General features: G+C 53.2%; 1 protein-coding gene across 1 annotated transcript in view; it reads left to right on the top strand.

Annotated features, from left to right (window-relative positions):
* Nucleotides 1-16,941, top strand: part of KLHL3 (kelch like family member 3) — a 137,373-nt gene extending 120,432 nt beyond the window's left edge. The window contains exons 12-15 of the mRNA XM_075541593.1: nt 1,344-1,472; nt 5,424-5,564; nt 8,266-8,409; nt 12,456-16,941. Of these exons, the coding sequence (XP_075397708.1) occupies nt 1,344-1,472; nt 5,424-5,564; nt 8,266-8,409; nt 12,456-12,484 (443 nt within the window). The 3' untranslated portion in view covers nt 12,485-16,941. The remainder of the gene's footprint in view (nt 1-1,343; nt 1,473-5,423; nt 5,565-8,265; nt 8,410-12,455) is intronic.
* The last annotated feature ends 356 nt before the right edge of the window (nt 16,942-17,297 follow it).

Here is a 17,297-nt window from a genome sequence, read left to right as displayed (position 1 = left end):
AACCCCAAATATTTCCACCTCTGACCACCTTCAATCCCAGGATGCTCTTGGATAATGCTTTTACTAATTTTAGTTTTAAAACTAGATAATGGTCCCTTGGGGTTCTTGTAGGTGCCTGAGAGGTCACAGGAGAGTCTGCAGATCAGTTCCAGCCCCCCACCAGCCCCAGGTGAACAGGGGATAATTCCCCGTTCACTAGTGCCTCTCTGTGATCTATTTATTTTTAAACAGTTTTATTGGGACATAATCCACATATCATACCATTCAATAGTTCATAAAAAGTTGTACAATCCTTGGCACAATCGCAGTGGGGACATTTTCTTCTTTCTTGTACTCCTTGTTATTAGTCCCTCGTCTCCCCCATCCTCCAAGCAGCTGTGCCCCAAGCAACCACGAACCCCGTTACTGTCTCTGTGGATGCCCCCACCCTGGATTTTCACATATCCCAAACCACACGAAGACAAACAAAAAAGAACAAAAAAGCTAACAACAATAACAAAATAAAATAGAGAAGAAATTCAATCGAAATGAAAGCTGAAAAGTATCAAAACCTAGAAGAACTTTAAAATGAATCCACAGAGAGATGGAATGAGGAGCTGCTCAGTCTTAGCCGCGTGCGACCTCATGCACCTTCCAGAGAGTGCGCCGCTGCGAGGCTGGTCACGGCCCTGGTTGGGTCATGGGGGCTTCGAGGGAGGCTTAGTCTACGTAGATTTCCCCTTCACTTTTAAAATTCTTATTTTAAATTGGTGCAACTTTTTTTTAAAGATCCGGTACAACTCTTAAGTGGGTCAAAAGGAGAAGTCAAATAAAGTACTGTGTTTTGACCTTGCTATGGTCACCAGCGGCTCTTGCTGGGGTTGACGCGAGTGAGATCAAGACGGGGCTTGAGGTCTCATGGAACAGTCTCTGTAGAGTATATTTCATTTGGAAGTCTGCCAACCCGTCTGCACAGCTGGCCCTCCAGCCTCCCATCGATCCAGGGCCTTGTCCTGGGCAGATGTGATGTGGGTCATCAGCAAGGATCTATTGAGCCTCAGTGGTACTAGGCCACAGATAGCCTCATGCCCGGTATTTGGGGATACTTCTTTGGAAAGGGGTTTGTTCTGTGCTGCTTCTGAGGAACCCATGGCTTAAGAAGGAGAAGGCAGACATGTAAGGTGAAGGATGCTTAGCTTCATTGGGGAATGGGGAGGTGGTCCCCCCTCTCCCCGGGAGGAAAGGGCTCTGAACTCAGATGGAGGGACCAGTGTCTTGGTGGGGCTCAGGGATGGAATGTTAGCTGAACCCTAGTTCTGTGCCAGCGCCTCCGGCAGCCCATCAGTGACGTCTGTCTGTTCCAGGGAAGCTGTACGCCGTTGGGGGTTACGACGGTGCTTCCCGCCAGTGCCTGAGCACCGTGGAGCAGTACAACCCAGCGACCAACGACTGGACGTACGTGGCGGACATGAGCACCCGCCGCAGTGGCGCAGGTATGGGACTGCCTCGGCCTGTAGCTTGTGGCTGTTTTCTCACAGTTGGGTCAAGAGACCAGCGGCTGGACATCACAGCTTCGTTCTCTGCCTTTCAAGATCTTGAATCCCATCGGTACCTTTGCTGTGGGGGCGCTCAGCTTGCTGGAGCCTGCAGGGGACGCTGTGGCCTCCTCATCACCGTCCGCCCCTTCCGTTTCCACCGCGGTGCCTGCCCCTCGAGAGAGTGGGTGCCCAGTGTCTGGACACTGCCCTAATTAGCACCTGTAAGAGCTTTGATCTAGTCAGTCTTCCCCACTGCCCTAGGAAGTCAACGCAATGTTAGTCCTGCGGCCAGGACGAATCAGCCTCCCAGGGCTGGGTGTCTTGCCCACGGTGATCTAATTAGTGATCCGTTTCAGGAGGCCATGTAAGCTCGCTCGCTTGCTCGCTCGCTCTCCAGACTTGGCGCTGGTAAGCCTCCCCAAACCATCGGCGCCTCGGTCCTGTGAGATGCTGGGCAAACATGCCCCCTGGGACGCGAAGCTGAAGCTTGCTGCCTGGAGTTTCTGTAGGGAGAATGGAAAGACAGGTTGCTAGCAGTCATCGCTGGAGACAAGCCCATGCCACCCACCCCCGCTACAGCTACACAGATGGCTTCCCGCTTCCACCTCCTGTGCGGTCCTCTGGGATTTTCCCAGAGAGTGGAGCACCAGCCCTGCTTCCCCGCACGCACGCCTCCCCACCAAAGGAAAGGGCGTGAGAGGGCACACGGGCGCTCCGGGGACCGGCTCTTGTTGCTCGCCGCTGCTCAGATGGATCGCCCGCTCGGCCTGGTGGCCGCTGGTGACTTCTGGGAGGGAGAGCCACGGGGCAGAGTTTTCTCCTCAGTGCTCCCTGTGGGCGTGGGCGTGGTCAGTGACCCCCTCCGCAGCTTTCCGTACAAATTAGGCCAGTTTTGAGATTTCCAGGGACGTCCGTGTGCTCGCAGGTTAAGAGGATGCTTCTTCTTAAGGCGCCTCTGCGCTCAGAAGGCTGGTCTCGGGGAGCTGGGGGTGGTGTAGCGGCACACAGTGGGCGGCTCACGTCGAGGCCAGCAGATGGAAAAATCTCAGCTGCCCCACAGGAGAAAGGGCTTTCCATCTCCGCCAAGGTGACAGTCTCAGAAACCCACAGGACAGGGGGCAGTGCCACCCTGGCCCCGAAGGGCCACTCTGAGTCAGAAGGGACTTTAACGGCAGAGAGTTTGGGGTCATCTTTGCTCAAGGGGCGCTTGTGGCGCAGTGGTTAAGCGCTCGGCTGAGAACTGCAGGATCAGCAGGTTGAAACTACCAGCTAGCTGCTCTCTGTGACAGAAAGATGCGGCAGTCTCTCTCCTTAAGGATCCACACGCTTGGAAACCCTGCAGGTGGTGTGACGCCGTACTGTGGGGTCGCCAGGGCTGAAGCTCGGCAAGACGGATGTGGGGTTGACTTGGGGTTCTCTTGGCTGATCCTGACAGCTTGGTCCGCCCTGGCTCTGGCCCTGGGTCTGCTCTGACTTGCCACGTGACCTAGGGCGAGTCCTTGCCCTTTCCACGTGAGATGAGCAGCTTGCCGTAGCCGATTGCCCGCCATTCCCTTCCCCTAATTTGGGTAATGAGGTCTTGGTAGAGTTGGCCTGCTTCCTCGAAACCCCCTCTTGTGACTTGGGATGTGCGACTCGGCGTCACAGCCCCAGGCTGCGGGCACAGCCACGCAGGAGGGAGCTGCACCCACTGGCACGTGCAGCTGCCTCTAGGGACTCCTCAGCAGCAGGAGCGTGCCGGGGCATCCGAGTGGACCCGCCTGCCTTTGAGAACCCAGGCTCACCCTGTGGATGTAGCTGTCTCTGGAGCCTACCGCTGCTGCCACCACCAAGCTCCTCAGGGGTTCTTGCTGAGTGCAGAGCTTTTAGACGGGCCTGCCCTCACATAGGCAGGGAGCCCTGGGCATGGACAGCTCCGCTGTCTGTGTCCTGGGGAAATACTGTGCCCCCGTCAGAGGGTGACCTCTTTCTCAGAGCCGGGCTGTTCCCTCACATTACAGCCAGAGATGCTGCGTCAGCCTTTCCTCAGTGCCTCACTGTCCAGACATTCGGGAGCCTACCTAGTTGTCCTGGGCTGGGGTGTTGCTGCCCGAGGACCTGGAGACCAGAGACGCTGGCCTCTGTTCACCCACAGCCCTCGTGGTGCCTGGAAGCCCCTGGCCATTGGTACAGGCAGCCTCTGGGTAAGTGTACAGATAAGGGTACACAGTGGCAGTAGCAGAGGTGTTGGGACAGGCTGTGGGATATACCATCAGATGGTTATGGCTCAAATCTGGGAGCGAGGAAGTGCTAGCTCCTGCTGAACTTGGAGGAAGGGAAGTGAACGCAGCCTTGGAACACATTGCATTTTATTGGACACCAAGTGGGGCGCCAGAGAACCATTGTTGGAACAACACCGCCACCTGCTGTTAGTTCAGGGCAACTGCTGGGAGCCTGCATGCATCTCACTGGAATGGGCATGGGGTCCGCAGAGACCAGTCCCTGCAGAAGAGCATCACCCTTGACAGAGCGTCAGCGGGAAGGAGGAAAGCCCTCAACAAGAAGCTGTTGACGCAGTGGCTGCAACGTTGTGATGGTGCAGGACCGGGTAACGTCAAGTTCTGTCGTGCAGGAGTTGGCTGTGAGTCAGACCGTCTTGGTGGCACCTACTAACTACAAACATTGCTGAGAGAGATTACAAGGAGTTGGTCAGCCAAACACTATTTATGGAGAACAGAGGTGGACATGACAGGCATGGTCCCTGTCCACGTGAAATTTGTGTTTCAGAAATCTAGTCCTGGGGTCTGAAATGCTAGCTACACATTCCTGTCACCTGGGAAGGTTTGTCAAATTCCTGACCTAGTATCTCTGGGATTGAGGGCCTGGAATCAGTCTTTCCCGGATTGAGATGGAGCCTGTCCATGAAGAGTGGCCCCTAGGGACGCCTGATCCAATCCAGCGCCTCCCCTACCCCACCCCGGAGGGAGAGGGCTCACCTAGAGGCATGTTACAGAGACTGAGCTGCTCAGGGGCCTATGGCATCTCCCTGCCTTTTGGCTTTTATTTCCCAGATTTGCATTAAATACTTAAAAGATCACCCTTAAACCTGTAAATAATGTGACTCTCAGCCTCATCTTTCTCCCTCGGAGTCATCTGTGGGTTTGAACTGCTGACGTTGTGTTTAGCAATCCAACCCTTTCCCCGCCAGGGCCACCAGAGCTCCCTAGGAGGAGAGAGCAAGTGGGCAGAAAGACCAACATCTGCTAGAAAGATGGGCCGGTGAGCTTAGTAATCAGTGTCTCAGCCGACCTGCTGGCTGGTTGCTTGCAGATGGTTTTGATTTTGCTTATAATCATTTTCTACTTGATGAATCTAAAGCCAAGTAGTTCAAGTGACATAGCACTGTAAGGAAAATAGGCAATATAGATAGTCAAGAAGAAAAAGCAAACAACATGTAATCTTCAAAACACACAAACAAAAAGAAAACCCATCACCAACAAAAACCCAAGCTTGCTGTCTGCCCTCAAGTCGATGCCACCTGAGTGACCCTGTCTAACAGGGTAGAATGCCCTGTGAGTTTCTGAGACTTGCCACTCTCTATGGGAGCAGAAAGCCCTATCTTTCTCCCTCAGAGCAGCTGGTGGTTTCGAACTGCTGACCTTGTGGTTAGCAGCCCAACATGATGCTCTTCCTACCCAGAAATAACTGCCTTTAATGTTTTGGTGGATGTCTTACAGCCTTTTTTCCTTTGCGTATGAACACTCACATCTGTATGTATGCATTGATATGTAAAGAAAATGGGGTCCCGCTTGCTTGATCTTTTCCAAGTTCTCAGATGATGAGGTGCTGTCATCGTCCTGGGTGACGGTGACCAGGACTGGTCTCTGGAGCCAGCCTGAAGCTGGGACACTGTGCTCTGCTTTTCAGGAGTTGGGGTGCTCAGCGGGCAGCTGTATGCCACCGGCGGGCACGATGGGCCTCTGGTGCGGAAGAGTGTGGAGGTGTACGACCCTGGAACAAACTCCTGGAAGCAGGTGGCGGACATGAACATGTGCCGGCGCAACGCAGGTACCGGCCGCTTGTTCCTTCTCCTGCTGGTGGGGAGGGGTTGGTTCCCCTGCAAGCCCCAGCCCTAAGGGAGAGGCAGAGCGGCCTGGGGCTGAGCTAAGGGGCTGGCCCGGGTCAGGGAGTGTCATCTTCCAGGGCTGCCCTGGCCTAGGGGACAGGAGACCTCAGGCTCCCCAAAGCAAGCCCCAGGGCTCCCTCTTAGTGTTGAGGGACCTTTCTCTTTCAGAGAAGGGTGGGGTCTTCTGCTCCAGGGGGGCCCTGCGGACAGTCAGACAAGCTCTATAGCTGGGCCCCTGCCTGGCGCAGTGTCTTTGGTGGGCAGCTGAGCACAGGGCTGCGGGGACAAGGGCCAGACAAGGACCCTTGGTTCTCTCCTTAGCCCATGACTTCACTCTTCAGAACCTCTCCCTTCCTACCCACAACCAGTTACTTCATCTCAGGCCTCACCAGCCGTGGCTGATACTCCAGTGGAACCACTCCCTTGCTGTCTGTCTGTCCTTCCCCCCTCCCCCTCCTTCCTTCCGGTCCTCTTTCCTTCGTGTAGGGGCGATTCTTGGCACCGTGTGTAAGTTTTTATTTCTCGGAGCCTGGCACCTTTGTGAGGAGCCCTAGGGGGCAATGGTGAAGCACTGCTGAGCGAAAGGCTGGCCATTGTGATTGGAACCCACCCAGCAGCTCCGTGGGAGTAAGCCTTCCCGACCATCCGCTTTCCTAAATCCGACAGCCAAGGACACCCTGAGGGGGCAGGTCGGCTGCGCCACCAGGGGGCTCCGCGAGTCAGAAGTAGCTCCGCGGCTTCCTTTTAGAAAGTGGGCCTGGGAGTGTGTCTCATGCTGCCATAATGTACTTCATTCTTCCTTGCTCAATGGACCCAGACCCTGGCCCCACTTCCTGGGCTGGAGAGAGAAACACATGACTTCCAGGGGGCTTTATTTCCTTTACATTCAATTACCTGTTGGATAAACTCATTTGTAATTGGCTTATTGGAAGTGTACACAGAGAGAAGTTGATTCATTTATTCATTGCCCGAGTCTGCTCTGATGTACCCTTGAGCTCTCCTATGCTGCTCTCTCTCCTATGCCTTGAACCATATGAATGAGGAATTCTAGCCCCCTCGAGGCAGTTAGTCTCTCTAGAGTGTGATAATTAAGTTTATTTACATGCAAGTGTATGTGTATAGACCTTCAAGTACAGATACTTCCGTTTTTAAATAAAACAGACTCATGTTACATGACACCACTAAATATATTTGCACGATACTGTTTTAAATAACCAATGACGATTTCCATCTCTATTCTAAAGAGTACTTTGCTTGTTATACGTACCCTGTAGCTTTGGGGTACACATTACAAGTGGCATTTCTGAGTTAGAGGGAGCATCAGAGATTATTCAGGAAGGCGGCCCACGTGATACGCTCCCCTGGACGGGAGAGTAGCCCACACTGAAAAATACGACTGTTCGCGTATCGCTCTTAATCTAATTTTGAAGAGTTACACACTGCGCACTGGACTGTGGCCTTTAATGCCGGCGCCCTGGGCACGTTGGGTGCTAACCACAAGGTCAGCAGTTTGAACTCGGGAGACAAAGTGAGTCTTCCTAGGCCTGTAAAGATTCCCGGGGCAGTTCCACTCCATTCCGTAGGGTCTCCATGGATTGGAATCTACTTGGTGGAAATGAGTGTGGTTTCCAGTTTATGCTCTTTGATGGTGTCCCCAGGTGGGGCAGACGACTAATGAGCTGAGCTGCTGGCCAGTAGCTGGGTGCCTCAGGAGAAAGGCCTGGTGATCTGTTTCTGAAAAATCCACTGTTGGCAACCCTGTGGAGCACAGTTCTACTCTGACCTAGGTGGGCGCCGTGCGTTAGAATCTGCTCAGCCACCACAGGTCCGTGGCTTTTAGCGTCTTGGCGAACAGCACGAATTGCATCCTCTTACTTGTGAGTCCCTGCTACGTGAGACCTTGCCCCCAAACTGGTTCGCTCCTGCATCAGCGTGGGTGGGGTCCCTCACCCCAGAAGCTCTGTGTGAATTTAGACTTCAGTCACGGAAAGGGTCCTCAGACACCTCTCTGGCACCACATAGAATGAATGTAACATTCGGTTTTGTGGGCGAGAACTTAGAGGTAGGAGCGTGGGAGCAGCAGTCCCTTGACTTGTCTTGGACAGCTCAGGCTAGGCTGAGCAAGTTCCCGTAGAGAGGGGGCCACACCCGTAGTCCTTTATGCCTTTGTGGAGTTGCGGGTGGGCAGGACCATCCAGAGGGCCACGTAATAGGGGCCATTCCCTGGTCGGAGGAAGGGGACAGGAAGGGGGTGCTTCAGAACCCAGGACAGCTGTATGTCCTTCTGTAGAGCCACCTCAGACCTGTGGAGTTAGCCCTCTGCGGTGTTACCACACCCAACCCAACCCAACTCAACCCAACCCAACCCAACCCAACCCAACCCAACCCAACCCAACCCGATTCATTGTCATCGAGTAGATGCTGACTCATAGTGACTCAACAGGACAGGGTAGAGCGGCTGCTTGTGAGTGTCTGAGACTGTAACTGTTTATAGGAGTAGAAAGCCCCGTCTTCCTCCCAGTGTCACCCGTAACAAAGGAAGGGCAAGCAAGTGCCTCTGTGGCTCTGTGGCTTTGTTTTCCCGGATGCCCGTCCCTCAGAGCCGCCATTGTAATGTCCGCCGTGATGTCTGTTGCCTCCCAGGGGTCTGTGCCGTGAACGGGCTCCTGTATGTGGTTGGCGGAGATGATGGCTCCTGCAACTTGGCCTCGGTGGAGTACTACAATCCTGTCACCGACAAGTGGACGCTGCTGCCGACCAACATGAGCACGGGCCGGAGCTACGCGGGTGAGTGCCAGTCATCCCTGCCTCCTGCCAGTGGGCTCAGCATCAGGGGTACTGTGTTAGTCTGGGTACATTAGAGGAAAAAATCCACAGAAACTCAGATGTATAAGAGAGAGTTTTATATAAAGGGTAAGTGCACATCAAGAAAACGTCCCAACCCAGTGCTGCCCAAGCCCACAAGTCCAACATTAGCTCATATGTCCGACACCAATCCACAAAGTCCTCCTCTATCTCACAAAACACACACTATGACGCCAACTGCAAGAAGAAAGTCGAGTGAGTGAGTGTGTAAAGCATCTTAGCAGGGTTGGTCCATGTGGCTTCTCCTCAGGGCTGTCTTGCAGGAAGTGAGCCTTGCCAGCTGAAGCAGGGAACTGCTAAGGCAGCTGCACCCTGGTCCAGACCATCAGAGAGCAAGAGACCCAAGAATTAGAAAGGCGAGATTCACTGAGCATTTCTCTCTCTGCCTTTTAATTAACTCCACATGTGTCTATCGGACAGGTTGGCACAGTAAACGCTATCTCAGTACCTTTTCTTAACTTGAAATAACTTGCCCAAGGCCACGTGATGGACATAGGATACAATGAGAATTGTAATGCAGCATGGTCAGGGAGCAGAACATTCCAGATAAAAGGCTGGGAGGGAGGAGTGAGACTTGAGGTCGCTGTGGAAGCTTTTTGGCAAGGGTTCCGGATGGGCTTGGTGAGGGGAGGGAGAGAAAGGGCGGGTGGGGTCAGAGTTGGTGTTGCTGCACTCTGGGGGCAAGTCAACGTAGCTCTCTGATGTAGACCAGGCTGTTGTGTCTGATGTTTCTGAAATGAGTATAATTAGAGCTAATATCCATGTAGTGAGCACATGCCATGTGTCAGGCTTGGCCTTACCTGTCCCTGGGAGGCCAGCAGGGCCAGGCCAGTGGATGGGGAAGGAATCCTTGCTTGGCGAAAATGCAGGGTCAGAGGAAAAGGGAGATGGCCTGACACTGTGGCTGTAACACAGCAGTGACGAGGAGGCTGGAGCAGAATGGGGGTGTGTGCGTCTTCACTTCTGTTACACCTAAGGGTGCTGTGAGCTGACACTTGTTACCTCAAAACCCCAACTCACTTGCATGGAGTCGAAGCTGATTCAGAGAGAGCCGGTAGGACAGGCCAGAACTGCCCTTGTGATTTTCTGAGAAAGCCCCATTTTTCTCCTGAGGAGTGACTGCTGGTGGACTTTGAACTCCTGACCTTGCAGTTAGCAAGCCAATGCCGTAACCCCTATGCCAGCAGGGCTCCCTCATTTCATTTAAGCCACGATTCCTGGGACCTTCTCACCACTCCCTTTTTGCAGTAGAGGCAGGCTCTTTCCATCTGGCGTGGAGACAGCCAGCCTAAAGGAAGGTCCGTGCCCCTTGCGTCTTCCCATAGAAGTCTTCCATTGTAATGGATTTCATGCCCCCCCGCCCCCCTGTGCCCCCCCCTGTCAGAATGCTCACATCTTTCCTCAAGTCAATGTGCTGAACACATGGACGAATGTATGGATTGTGATAAGAGATGTAAGAGCCCTCAATAAAAGTATTTTTAAAAAAAAGAATATGACAAGAAATATAAGATAAAAAAGGAACTTCAGAGCAGCATAAATTTAATTCTTAACTGCTTTAATTTCAAATACTATGAATCAAGGTGCAATTAAAGAAGAAAAAAGCCCCCAATAAAATGTTTTTAAAAAGAAGGAAAAACCCTCCAAAATAAAACCCAAACAAAGCAGAGGGATTCAGTCCTGCAGTGATTCTCATAGTTAGTGATTAAAGCCAGCCCTGTCATTTCCTTTTCTGAACTCTAGTTGGAAGGACAGGCCGTATCCTAGGATAAGGCTATATGAGAGGGCCAGGGGGTGTCTGAGTGGTTAGACGTTTGCATATGTCGTGAATATTTTATGTCCATTTTTACTTCGTCTGGCCACCTGGAGAAGCAGACAGACAAATGCACATTTTCCTGCTTCTATTCATTGCCTGAGTGAGGCGTTTCGTGCCTGGCTCCTGAGGTCAAATTCACCACAGGCCTTTCTTACATGTACCCCCAAGGGTTATGGATTGAGGGGTTATGTGTCATAATAAAGCCTGAGCCCGCCTTAATGTCTAGCTGAAGAAAATAGATGAATAACCTATGTGGGCTCCCACCGGCGGACGGTTTTGAGAATTAGGAGAAAATGGGAGGGTGCTGAGTTCAGGTCTGTACCATCTGAGCTGAGTCACATTGTCCCCCGTCCTGGGGTGACTAGTTAGGGCTTCAGCGTATGGCGATTGGAGTTAGTTCTGAATTTGCATGCCCACTGGGCCACAAGCCACGAGACTTCTTTGGGCAAGGTGTTCGATGGGGCGGCACCACCTTCTTCTCCTTTGCGAAGTGGGAATCAGACCATGCCATGGCCTCTGGTGAGGCTGCAATGGGACGGGGTGTGCAGAGTGCCCAGCACACGGTCTGTCTGCGTGCAGAAAGCTCCCTCGCGGCTGTGATGACAGCATTCTGACTCACGGAGGCATCGTGACATGGGGTCGATGTAGGACGGTGCTCCCGCGGCCACCGGTGGCTGGCTGGTCAGAAGGTGCCTCCAGGTGGATTCGAACCTCCCAGCGTTTTCACGAGCAGCCGAGCCGGTTAACGGGCCCCGCCCCAGGAACTGCGATGACTAGGTTACAGAAAGAACAACAGCGATTCTCTTCCTGCCAGAGACTAGAGAAGCCTCCCTCTGGGCTCCTGAGGTTTCAGGATGTACACCGCGAGGATATATTGCTTTCGTAATAAAAATAGAAGGTTTCTATTACAATGCAGCACAGGAGGCTCCTTTATGGAAAAACCCAGAAAAACTGCTGTCTGAGGGGGAAGCTTGAGCTGTAGGCGAGATGCTGTCCAGGCCAGGCAGCACACTGGGTCCAAGGATGTGCGTTTTACCCTCTCTAAGCATCTGTGTCTGTCTCAGGAGAATCCCCGCCGAGGAGGGGTACCAGGTTATTTTGACCACTTGCTCTCAGTCGAATCTCCAACAGAAAAGCTTACCGCAGTGGGATTATGTTAAGACAGTTTCTGCTTCCACTTTACCTGCTGACCCCAGTGTATTATGATGGGTTCAGGTATAGGCGCCCGCAAACCTGACAAAAACTTGCTTCGTTACGGAAGAAGGGTATATTTGTCTCGGGGAGAGACAAGTCCAGGGCTGTCCCGGTGGCTTAGGGTTGCCAGGAAAGAATCAGGCTTCTTCTTTCTTTTCTGTTCTTCCATCCCTACCGATAGCTGCCGCCATGTAGGCCTTGCAGAGCGTGCCGGCAGGAAGATGGAGCTGCCGCAGATGTGCATGTATAAACTCATTGGCCGGGACTAGGTCACATGGAGAGCTGAGTCTGTAATTGGTTGACTCTCTGTAGTAGAGGATCTCTCTCTCTCTCTCTCTCTCTCTCTCTCTCTCTCTCTCTCTCTCTCTCTCTCTCTCTCTCTCTCTCTCTCTCTCTCTCTCTCTCTCAAGTACGAAGGATGCTGGTTTAATCTGTCTGCAGTGCCTGCCTCATGGCCTCAGTCCATCCCACTGAGAGTGTAGGGTCCATGGGATTTTCAGTTATGTACTGAGGTTGGCGCAGCTCGGCTCCAGTGATAACATATGCATGTCTGGATGGCTTGTTGACATATCTAGTGTAGCATTGGAAGGATTCTTCAGTGAAATTCAGTTCTTATTTCGATGAGCTCAGTTCACTGCTCTTTCTAGTTCATCCCAGTGCCTTCCAGACATAGTCCCCCTCCGCCGTTCATAAATACAGATTCTGAGATGTGTCACCACCTTGGGGCTTCCGGAGAGGATGCTGGGCCTGGTTGAACCGAGGTCTGGGGTTGGGAATGGGGCCCAGGACTGGATGCTCAGGCTTGCTGGAAGGGTGGGCAGCTTGGGTCTAGAGGCCCTCCACTAGTCGGATGAACAAGCGTGTTCATTTTTCTTGGCTGATGTCTTGGATTCATGAGCTCATCGGTGCGCTGAGTCGCGGCCGAAGCTCTGATGATAACTCTCCATTACTTTCCTTTCAGGTGTTGCTGTGATTCACAAGCCCTTGTGACCCAAACTCCCACCAGAGGAGGTGGAGGAAGGGACGGGGTGCTGCCTGTGACTCAGAACGGCGGGGGCCCGGGATGCCTGGATTCCACTCGCTGGGAGAGCCTGGTGGTGTGGGAGAACCGCGCTCCTCTGACGAGGCATGGCCCTCTCAGTGCGGGGCGCCCCCCTTGGTGACCCACCTCCTGTTCCCTGAGGTGCTTTGGCCTTCATCCTGTGCAGTGGGGCTCCTGACAATCCCGAGAAGCACCTTTGGGCTTTTTCCTGTGTTTCTACAGGGACAACAGAGACACCTGGACTCGTGTGTGTGTGTGTGTGTGTGTGTGTGTGTGTGTGTGTAGAACATGATGTTTCACTGAGTTGGGAGGGGTGGGGTGTGATTGTCTACTGGATTTCCTGACTACTGATCCTTCACTATGCTAGAAATCAAACCACAAACCTCTTCTGGGTTTGGCGCCTGGGGACCTGAGGTGACGACGACAGCTGCCGTCTTCCGGAGGTCCACCTGGACAGGCCGGGCTGCAGGAGGGCAGCCCACCTTCCTTGACTACTGAAAGTCTGTCTGCAGAAGAGCTGGGGCGTTCGGCTGGAACTGGTGAACGGCTGGGCTCTCGGCCCTCCTCTGGCCCGGCCTTTCCTCCGGGAAGCTGTGAGGACAGCCCAGCAGTGGGGCTGGGCCACCTGTCCTTGAAGTTGTGGGTTCCCGGCTTGGGAGATGGTAGAATGAACCCTTCAGAGAAGCCCTGGGTAACACGATGGAGGCAAACAAGGAAAGAAAAAGTCACAAAGCAACCAGAGTCGTGGGGTACCAGGTCCCTGCCCCTTGTGGTCTCAGGGCGGGTGGGGGTGGTGGTGCTCTACTTCTGGGTGTGCCCAGGACAGCACTGCCCTTGTTGATCCTTGTTATCCAGGAGTCATGACTCACAGCACCCCAGTTTGCTCTCCAAAGTGTTCAAGCACGGGGGTGAATTGAAAGATCACTATGCCCTAACCCCCAGGTTGATGTGTGCCTGTGTCGGATGGGCTCAGAAGAATTGGGAGTGCTTTCAGTACCAGCTGGACTGGCCCTTGGCTCTTTGCAATGATTGCCCAGTGTGTCTGAGGTCCTGGTCTTCCGAGCTCTCTGCCCTCTTTCCAGGGCCGGTCCCCATCCCCCAGGCTTCAGGCTCACCTCCTCTTCCTCGCTTCCCTATGAAGGGGGAGGTGGGAGGTGGGCCCTGGATGGGACATCTATTTTAAAAGAGTATATTCACAGGTGACAATGATTCGTCATTGAATCTCAAGTGTCTGGAAAGGAGGAGGATTTTGAGGAGGCATGGGCTCATTTGCATTTTAGAAAAACACCTTAAAGCTGTGCCACTCTTTGCAGTGGCCACTTGCTCATGTTGGGCTTTTAGGCAGAGGGGAAGGAGGTGTGTGTGTGAAGCAGCCGCACTCTGGGAGCTGGATGCTACCCCCTGGCCAAGGTCTGCCTCTAAGGAGCCAAGGGGCTTGTCAAGCCCGAGGTTGGGACTTCTCCTCAGCCAGGCTCCTTCCAAGCAGATGCCCCAGGAGACGGGCATTCCCCCCCCCCCCTGAAGTTAGACACCCAACAGCCTCCTTGGCCATTTGGCCCAGGTGTGTCTTTACTGTGTGTTTAACGTGCACTAAGAGGAAACTCCTCCTTCCGGTGTTGAGCCACTGCAGAGTGACATCTGGGGACAGACCGCCAAGGCACCCGGGATTCTGAGTCACCTGGGAATGAGACTCACACATTCAGCTTTGGCAGGCTTGGGAGAAATGTCACCAGGTTAAGTCAGAAGCTAATGGAATGAGCTCTTGGTCCAAGATATTCTTGGGACCCTGTTTTATTTGGGGTGTGTGTGTATGTATGTAGAGTATACGGTGGGAGGGTGGGGCCTATAGAATTTCCTTTATGAGAGCACGCAAGCTCTTAATTTCAGATGAAAGGTGACTTCCCCATCTTCTCTCCCGCCACCTGGAAGCTGGTCATTGAAGCTTCACATGGAGGGGGAAGGGGGCAGGGGGCGGGTGGGTGGGTGGGTTATCTTGTGTGCGCTGTTGTCCTCCCAGAAAGGGTCCTTGACCAGGAAAGCCGCTTTCTTTCGCTCTGGGCTTCCTGTGCTTGGCCCCGCCCCACGCCTCCTCTCCCTGGAAGCCCCACACGTGCTCATTGTCATGCTCTTTCATCCTCACGTGTCCTTTCTCATGGGGACTGGAGCCCTGGTATGTCACCCCCGTCCCCCCCCCGCCCCTACCAGACAAACCTGCTGGCTGCCCGTGGCCCCCAGCCCGGACTGCTGTCTCTCTATCGCCAGGTACGACTCTGCTGAGTGAGGGGCATAGCAGACGGCCTTCCAAGCCTGTGCTGGTCACATGGTAGGCGAGAAGCCTCCCCCTCCCTCCTTTCCCCAATTAGGGTGGCCACTACTGCTGGCGAACGCAGTGTGGCCAGCGATGCATCTGAAAGTCCGGTTGCCGTGATGAAATGGAATTGAGGCCCAAGGTTAGAAGCAGCCACAGACACCAATTGGATACTGATTTGGAAAACTTAGAAATCAGACTCTGAATTCCAGTCACTTCTCTTCAGTGCCCAATGGCTTCTCTCCATCTAAACAAAGTTGCAGTGTTATGCAAATGACAGTGACCTCATTTTCTGCTATGCAATAAGAATACTTAATTCTCTTTCACGACAAACCAGTGGCAGTATCCCCTCTGATGCTTTTTTTTTTTTTGGAGCTGTCTTACTTTGATATCTGTCGTGTAGTGTTTTGTATATTTCTGAGCCAGATTCTTTCAAAAGATTGCCTTTTTATAAAAACTGAAGCTCTCTCTAGCGTTCAGGCTAAAATTCTCATGTAGATATTTTTATAAGCTAATCTTTTCAGGATGTTTGAGTCGCTTCTTGGTCGTCCCCGGTGATGGCCTGTTGGGTTCCGTAGGTCACTCCCCTCTCACACACAGTTCTTGCCCGTAGCTCTTCCCCTTCATTTCTCGCCCTCCCTGAAGGGATTCTTCTGTCGCTCCGGGCAGACGAGCCTCTTGGCCTTGCAGTCTTCCCAGTCTTCCCGCTCACGCCATACTCCAGGGAGGCTGCCGATTTCAGACCCAGTGCACTGGAACCTGGAATTCCTAGGGACAAGGGCTCAGCTGCATTTGGTACTGGTTCACGGAGATGCGGGGGGCCGCCGTGGGTTGAGATTTACTTGATGGCACATGGCTACACCGTCACTTGTTTGAGATCCGATCTCTGTCGGGGTGAGGCTGGCCCGGCCATCTCCTAGTGTGACCCCCCCCCCCACCTCTGTGGCCCTGAGGCAGGCAGAGGGTGGTGTGGAGAAGCCAGAGCCGGGCACACATGCAGCCCTTTCCTGGGTCCAGCTGACCTCTCAGCCTCCAGTGTTTGCTTGGTCTTCGGAAACTCCCAACAGCTGTGGCCTCTGCTGCTGGACGCTGTCCCCTTTGGAAGGGCCTTGCCTCTGACCTTTCAAAGAGGCAGCAGTCCAATGAGAATGTCAGCGGCTCACACCAACTCTCCACGGACTTGCCTCCTGCGCTGTGTGGACCCACACCCGGGGTCTGCTGTGCGCATTCACCTGTCGCTGGCAACCTTTTGAATCGCCATTTTGATTGCTCAGACAGGTGCCGCTTTGAATCGCCTTCCTCCTCATTGGCACCTTGCTGGATCAAGTTGGCAGGTTGAGCAGACTCATCTGTGACAGTTAGCCGGGGTTTTAAAGGCTCTGTTTGCCTGGAGAAGCGAGGAGGTTAGAATGCCTTCTTTTAATTTTTTAATTTTTAAGTGTTTGCACTATCTCGGATCCTCAGAGCCTCGTGTTCAGCTGTGCTATGGGACCTGCTGACTGAGCAGGAGAGCTGGCAGTATGTCTGGCATTTGGGAACGGAAGAGTTTTCTTCCGGAGGGGAGAATCGCAACCTCCGGCCTCTGTGTCGTGGACTCGGTGACTCACGGACACAGCATCAACCAAGTCAGGAACGCTGGGGACAGTGGCATTTGGGAAACCAAATTGCCCTGGTGCTGTGTTCTTGCCTTTGGTTATGAGATTATAAATTATGTTTCCCCCTTCTCAGTGGCAATAAAAGGACCCTTGTTGGACTTTGTGTTCAATTTTAGTTTCAGTCTGTAGAGGATGTGTAAAATACTTTCTTTGAAAGAAAACCCAAGACACTGGATGGGCCTGCTGAGTGGGTCCTCCGCCCTGTGGCTGTTCGATGCCCGGCATCCTGCCCAACAGAGCGCGCAGGGAGGGCCCTTGACCCGGTGTCTCCTGCATAGATAATAGGGAACACGTGTCTTGTAAGAGGACACTTGTCACATACTTGATCAGTTTGCACGAGAGCGGAAGGAACATGTCCTCGGATGTATTATTTCAACAGCAATCGTGTGCTAGTTCCCCACACTTTGTTCCTTTACTTTTAATAAAAGCTGTACTGTGTAAACCTCTCTCTGTGTTTCATTTCCACAAACCGGCCTTTCCAGCGAGTCTCTGTTGGGAAACGAGTGGACACACAGCTGGTTGCCTTTGGACTTGGATATGCTTTCCTCGCTGTGTTGAACGGGGTCTGCGTTCCTTTGCGGTCTCTGTCATCAGGGCCCAGCCCAGGACCAGACCCACCTTCCTGAGGCAGAGAGAGGACAGGCCTCCAGGAGCTGCGAGGTGGTGTGGGCACCTGCCAGGTGATTGTGGCGGGCTGGTCGTCGGGCTGGAGTAGAGGCAGGGACTCGGCTGGCAGTTAATGACTCTTGGAAAGTTTGTTACAAGACCTAGAGATTTTACAAATGTTTCTGTTAGGCT

This window comes from Tenrec ecaudatus, chromosome 2 (assembly GCF_050624435.1).
Source record: "Tenrec ecaudatus isolate mTenEca1 chromosome 2, mTenEca1.hap1, whole genome shotgun sequence".
NCBI classification, from domain to species: Eukaryota; Metazoa; Chordata; class Mammalia; order Afrosoricida; family Tenrecidae; genus Tenrec; species Tenrec ecaudatus.
This window is presented reverse-complemented; position numbering and strand designations above follow the sequence as displayed.